The sequence below is a fragment of the Atta colombica genome, unplaced genomic scaffold, assembly GCF_001594045.1.
Source record: "Atta colombica isolate Treedump-2 unplaced genomic scaffold, Acol1.0 scaffold51, whole genome shotgun sequence".
In the NCBI taxonomy this organism is placed as follows: Eukaryota; Metazoa; Arthropoda; class Insecta; order Hymenoptera; family Formicidae; genus Atta; species Atta colombica.
The window spans coordinates 1,757,948-1,764,789 of record NW_017259541.1 but is presented as its reverse complement, the minus strand read 5'-3'; the positions used below and the strand labels follow the sequence as shown (position 1 = coordinate 1,764,789).

Below are 6,842 nucleotides of genomic sequence, written 5' to 3'. Positions count from 1 at the left end.
GTATATATCATAAAATATTAATAGTTAAATGACGTTAAAAAAATATAATTATAATAAATTCGACAAATAGGGCTATAATACGTGCGCAATCAATTTCAATATTACTGAATTGTATATATTCTAATTTAATTATTATTCATTTGTAAACATGTTTGGCTAACTTTTTAGCCATCCTCGATACACATAGATAATTCCATGTGGAAATGTAAGAGTTGAGATGTATAAAATTAAGCTACTTGATTACTGATACTTGCATGATTTTCCTTATTTTTAATATCCATGGAACATTGCAGACATTAAAAATTCCACATGGAATTATTTATATGTGTGGCTAAAATGTTAGCCGAAACATGTTTACAAATGAATAATAATTAAATTAGAATACATACAATTCAATAATATTGAAATTCATTGCACACGTATTACAACTAATTCCCTATTTGCCAAATTTATTATAATTATATTTTTTTATATCAGGGAATTGAGATTATCATTTTGTTTAAATGACATTATTTTTATTGCAGAGGGCTCGGATGGTTGGTCTTGTTTGTGGCAGCAACATGCTTAGCAAATATATTAAAAACAATTATACTAAACTCGACATTCCTTTGCGGTATAATTGCAGTCGAGTCTCTGACTATGTCAGTTTCTATGTCTATCAGTCTATTGGTGATTGGTTTCGCTTGGGTGTGGTATCGACCAGTCGTTGGTCTCTGTTTAGCACTAGCCTCTGTTTTGCCGTTTATTTATTCGACACTGATATCGGGATCTTCATCTCAGCAACGTGATAATTACAGGAGGTTATAGATTATATTTATTAAGTCACTTTAAAAACGATTTATCTTAAGATGCATTAAATTATTAATTTAATCAATACTTGCACACATTTGTTCGATTCTTCCTTTCTCTATTTTCTTGTGTGTTTAATAATAGGAAAGAAATATTTAAAATAAGTAAATGAGAGAAGAATATTACTTAAAATGAAAAAATTATTTATACTTTTTAACTTGTGTATTAAGACTGTAGGATAAAATTATTTATTAAGTGTATTTCTCCTGTACAAAGTTAGTTATTCATTAAAATATTTTATGTCTTAAACAATGTATCACAAAAGATCACAATATCAGTCCTATCAATAATTGATTCCTTCTGAAAACGATCCACTATTACTATTTATATTTAATACTATTTATATTTAAATACGAATGTTGAACCTTTATAAGAAGCCCTATCGTTGAATGATATGGTAAAGAATATGAATATATACATCCATTATGTTCATAGATTCATCACTGTTCATTATTATTAAAATAAGAAGTAATTTGACACTTACAGATATGATAAACAGTAGCTGCACGAGTTGTAACTAAATATTGGCTAGATTCAGTAGAAAAAGCAGCTTTGCATCTTTCTTTAATATGAATAGATGCAGTGAAGAACTAGGAACAAGAGCGATCATAAAGAATTTCACAACAGATACACAGCTTTTTTTGCTGAACATAGTCATTATGTTGTAACGCTTGATCCTAGTCAAGTCTCCTCCTTTTCTCGAATTGGTCCGTTGCATTTATTACAGTTTAATTAAGCAATTCCGCGTATGTTAAGATAATAAATAAAGATGGTGTAAAAAGTAACTTTTTATACCATAAGAATAACGTGACTTCAGCGTTTACCGTATCTGGACCTCACGTTGCAAAAACCTCCCTATTATTAATAAATTATACGAAATATAGTCTAAACAATTTTTAAAGAAACAATTCTCATTTATACGTCTCAATGAACCTATACAATTTTATTATAATTTCCAATCACACGTCAAATTCACTTTTTAATTGTTGCGTCTGCGATAATTTTTAAAAATTAATTATCACTTAAATCAGAGAGAAATCTGAGAGAGGATATGATGGCCCAAAACTTGTAATCGCAAAATGCTGCTCTCTGACAAAGTGGATGTAAACTACATAGCAACATCCACTTTTCAAAACTAGAGATGTTAAATTAATATTTGGTTCAACATGTAACACGATTATATGAACCAAATCGATTTATCATCTCCAGACTTGAAAAGTGGACGATGTACCCTAAGAAAAGTGGACGTTGCTCAGATTTCTTTCTGCTTAAATAATTTTAATAGCAAATTTATATCAATTGTCGATAATGTCAGCGTTCTTCAATTACCTCCGGGCCCTTTTTATATCGCCGAAAATTTATCGCCCAGAGTTAACAGTCTTTAATAATAGTATCTCGTCAATGCTCTGGTGTGACTCACCTTTTCTCGCGCGCGCGGATGTCGCCTGACCGACCTGACGTTGGTCGAAGATGGCGGCGAATGGCGGCGTACGTCTCCTGCTCGTAGGAGTTTTATGTACTTTTCTCTTGAAACTATGCAATGGCGCGGCGACGGACATCAAATTGGACGCCAAGGCTCAGCTGTTGCACCGGCTCGACAGTCTCAATCTCCTGCTCTATACCTTCCTATTGATTTTAACCGTTTTAACAATATGGATGTTCAAGCACCGCCGCTTGAGGTTCCTCCATGAAACTGGTCTGGCTGTCATTTACGGTGAGAGTCGTCTGCTATCAACAATTTTCAGATCTTTCTTTTTTCTTGTTAATACACGAATATAAATATTACATGAGCAAATTTCACAAGTATGCATCATCAAGGACACGTGTCACGTTCTTTTATTGTATTCGTCTATTTATGGAACAACAACTTGCAAATCTTACACATCTATTTAATTCGTATACTTATTTTTATGAAATCCCTGTGTCTCAATTTTCAATTTTTTTCGTTAAAATTATTTTTCCTTTTATGTATAAATTAACTGTGAAAAATAATTATTATTTTCAGACTTTTGCAAAATAATCAAAATGAGAGTCTAGTTATAAAAGTCATTGATTATAATATTAGTGATATAATATTATTGATAATTTAATGATAGAAAAGTATTTTATGAGATTAACATTTGTGAAGTTTTTCTAAAACAATTATGAAATAATAAATTTCTTAGAAGGTCTTATATAGATATGGGTTTTATTATTGTTCTTAAACATTTGAATAAGTTAATTTTAGTTTGGTAACAATGAATAAAATTTGAACTTTCTTAATTTTCAAGACTTTTATAATAAAGATTTGTGAATTATTTCATAGCTCATATTATTCTTATTTTGGAATCTGAAATGAAATTAATTACGTTGTTAAAACACATTCTTAAATATAATTTTAATGATCACTGCTGATAACATGTTAGATAATTCTGTTTATTTGGAATAAAACTGCAAGATAATTGTATTTATTTAGGATAAAATTGCTTGTTACAGGCTTAATCATAGGAGCGATAATACGTTATGGTTTCACAACGAGCAGCACTATTCTGCATATGCCGGTGGTTCCAGATAATTCTAGCAAATACAATCAGTCTGTACCACCGGACACGTTATGGTTACGTTTCCCGGAAGATAAGGGTGGCGGTGTCGTGAAGAACAAAACATTCGCGTATTCGTTTCGTGGCGAAATTTACAAGGAAGATAATGAAATCGATTTAAAGGTGACTGAGTCTTTCGTGAGATGATAAGTTACATTATTTGTCTAAAGAAAATTTTCAGCAAACAAATTGATAGCAAATTGTTGCATCACACTCACTCAGAGTTGATAACAAATTATTGTCCAGTGCCATATGTGCACTGAACAATAATTTATTATCAATTCTGTTTTGTTAAGAAGACTGGTGTACCAAATAGTAAATTGGCAGCAAAAGCGAGCAAATCTTTGTTTTGATCGATTCTCATTATGAGCTTGTCATCAAGCTTTGCACAGTTTCGTCAAATTGTTCTCATGTTATGTCAACAGTTTTTGTTGTATATCTGCCACTAATCTGCTGACGTTGAATACAACAGAATTTGCATCAAATTTGGTGCCTTTTTATCGATAAAATTTGAAGCCTTTGATAAAATTTGTTTTCGATAGATTTAGCTAATTAGGTTGTTTATTGAGTTTTAAATAAGCCTAGATAATTATTACATTAAACTTGAAATCATTTTGCTTTTAAAACAGTTTATTTAATGGATGTAATGGTTGTTGTTGCAGGCAACTTTTGATCCTGAAATATTTTTCAATATCATCTTGCCTCCCATTATCTTTCATGCTGGATATAGTTTAAAGCGTGTAAGTATATTAACGCGCTTATTTCTTTGTTGGAAAGTCATAATAATGGGATATACACCACACATGTAATTCCTATTTATAACTCTTTGATAATCGAATTCTTCCAGAGATACTTCTTCAGAAATTTAGGTGCAATTCTCATGTATGCTTTGATAGGAACCTCTATATCAGCTTTTGTTATTGGGTAAGCTTCTCCTTTAATGTTATTTTATTGTGGAAATCTTGAGAAAAAAGTATTAATTTATATGTCACGTGTCTATTATTATAGACATTTTGTATTGTTATCGAAACATATTCTCTTTCTTTTATTTTCTTTTTTTTTAAGAAGGTGCCATTTTTACATATTTCATATTTATTAATTATTTTTTAATTATTGCATATTTATGAGACTACTGTTATCAGACTCTTAGCAACAAATATATTTATAGAAAGTATTGCGGATCTTTGTATAGCTCGTACTTTGACCGAGCTTATCTACTTCTTGTCTCGCCATTTATAACTAAAAACAGTTCGTGTTTTCCTTTAAATTTAACTTGTAAATTTTATTTTAATAAGTCGATATCGTATTATCGTATTGTAGAGCTCTGATGTATGCTTTTGTACAATTGATACCACATCTCTCCACGTCGTTCACATTTCTGGATACCCTATACTTTGGCGCTCTAATATCGCCTACGGATCCTCTGACAATAATATCCATCTTCAACGACCTACATGTAGACGTTAATCTGTATGCTTTGGTATTCGGCGAGAGTGTATTGAACGATGCGGTTGCCATTGTACTTAGTGGGTTAGTATACAGAAATTTTGCAGAATCAATCCTACTTTATTTTCCCTGATTTTTGGATTCTTTAGCCAAATCGATTCTTTCTGCAACGAAATTATTGCGACAGAAAAAATCGAGGATTCGAAATTAGCCAAAGAAGTTGCGTTACACTGAGAAAAAGACACTTAAAAATTTATTCGTAAAACTTTACTTCTGAAATAAATGTTTATTTAAATGGCAAAATAAAATTTTATTTCTCAAATAAATCATCTATTTTATTTTTTTTTACACTTAATGAAATATATTTTATAGAAATATATATTTTGTTGCTATAGACAAATTTTTTTATAATTAATAAATATCCAGAAAATGTTACATGTTAACTTGCGAATATTATGACTTTTTTTCTCAGTGTATGGATTCTGCAATAAAAAGTGGATATTATAAGGAATTATTTAACAATAAATTGCAGCTATAATTTAGCGATATACATTCAATATAAATGCAATATTGAAAATATTCTGATATTTCAATTCAGCTCAATACAAAACTACGCAGAACGATATCAATCGGGATCAGGTGGTTTCGAAACCGTGGCGTTCTTCCAGGCGTTCGGAGATTTCGTTGAAATATTTAGTTTGTCTCTCTTTATCGGTGCTACGATGGGATGCATCACTGCATTATTGACCAAGTTTACCAGGGTTCGAGACTTTCCTCTCTTAGAGTCAGCATTATTCGTTTTAATGTCATATAGTACATTTTTAATCGCCGAAGCTACCGATCTTACAGGTAATGCATAATATTTTTGCATGTGTTATAGTATAACATTAGAAATAAAGAATAATATAAATTTTTTTCTCTTAAGAACTATTATTAATAAAAATAGTCATCGTTGATTCAACAGCTTTTTCATGTAGAAAGAAGTTGTTTCTCTTTTCTTTTCTAAAAGCTAACATTAGTGTCTTTATTTAAAAATGGAACTTAAGAAAAATTTTTTGCATCAATCTAGAGATTATGATTTTATTATGAAATATTATGAATTTATTATGAATTTTAGGCGTGGTTGCTGTTCTCTTCTGTGGAATATGCCAGGCTCATTACACATACAACAACCTGAGTCTGGACTCGCGTCAGCGTACAAAACAACTGTTCGAGCTGTTAAATTTCTTAGCCGAGAATTTCATATTTAGTTACATCGGCGTCTCGATGTTTACCTTCCCAAAACATCATTTCGATCCTGGCTTTATTTTCGCGGGATTTGTATCCTTACATTATACATCTACAGAGATTATAGCGTCAGCGTCATTTGATTTTTTTTGATTGATTCCAAAAAAATCTCTAAGTGAAAAAATTCTTTAAATGAATCGTTTCAATTTAACGTTATATACAACGTAATTGTCGAAAGAATATTATTAAATAGATATCAAGCAAATTCTAAATAAATATTCAATTTATTTATTTAATTTAATTCATAAAATATTTTCCTTAACATACTTTACAGCTATGCGCGTTATTGGGTCGCGCGGCTAATGTTTATCCGTTATCCTTCATATTGAATCTGGCGCGAAAGCCGAAGATATCATTAAACTATCAGCACATGCTGTTCTTCGCAGGATTGCGTGGCGCCATGAGCTTCGCTCTCGCCATTAGGAACACCGTGTCGGACGCCAGGCAAGCTATGTTGACCACGACTAGCTTAATTGTTATATTGACGGTTATTCTACAAGGAGGTGCAACAACGCAATTTTTAAGCTGGTTCAATATTCCGTGAGTAAAATAACTAAATATTTATTTGTTTTTTTTTTCTTTTTTTTTCTTTTATTAAGAATTTTATTCAAGAAAACAAACGAATTTTTTGACAATTTGTTATTTCTTATTTCCATTTAATTTGTTATCAATACAATTGCT

At 30.8% G+C, this 6,842-nt stretch overlaps 2 protein-coding genes across 9 annotated transcripts in view; both read left to right on the top strand.

Annotated features, from left to right (window-relative positions):
- Positions 1-1,113, top strand: part of LOC108691735 (transmembrane protein 43 homolog) — a 3,335-nt gene extending 2,222 nt beyond the window's left edge. For all 3 annotated transcript variants that reach the window (XM_018199608.1, XM_018199610.1, XM_018199609.1), the window contains exon 6: positions 525-1,113. In XM_018199608.1, coding sequence (XP_018055097.1) covers positions 525-807 — 283 coding nt within the window. In that variant the 3' untranslated portion in view covers positions 808-1,113. The remainder of the gene's footprint in view (positions 1-524) is intronic.
- Positions 1,114-2,275: 1,162 nt separating this feature from the next.
- LOC108691762 (sodium/hydrogen exchanger 7) overlaps positions 2,276-6,842 on the top strand; it is a 12,446-nt gene continuing 7,879 nt past the window's right edge. For all 6 annotated transcript variants that reach the window (XM_018199655.1, XM_018199659.1, XM_018199660.1 and 3 more), the window contains exons 1-8: positions 2,276-2,563; positions 3,325-3,551; positions 4,091-4,168; positions 4,276-4,352; positions 4,749-4,958; positions 5,473-5,723; positions 5,992-6,194; positions 6,436-6,701. In XM_018199655.1, coding sequence (XP_018055144.1) covers positions 2,320-2,563; positions 3,325-3,551; positions 4,091-4,168; positions 4,276-4,352; positions 4,749-4,958; positions 5,473-5,723; positions 5,992-6,194; positions 6,436-6,701 — 1,556 coding nt within the window. In that variant the 5' untranslated portion in view covers positions 2,276-2,319. The remainder of the gene's footprint in view (positions 2,564-3,324; positions 3,552-4,090; positions 4,169-4,275; positions 4,353-4,748; positions 4,959-5,472; positions 5,724-5,991; positions 6,195-6,435; positions 6,702-6,842) is intronic.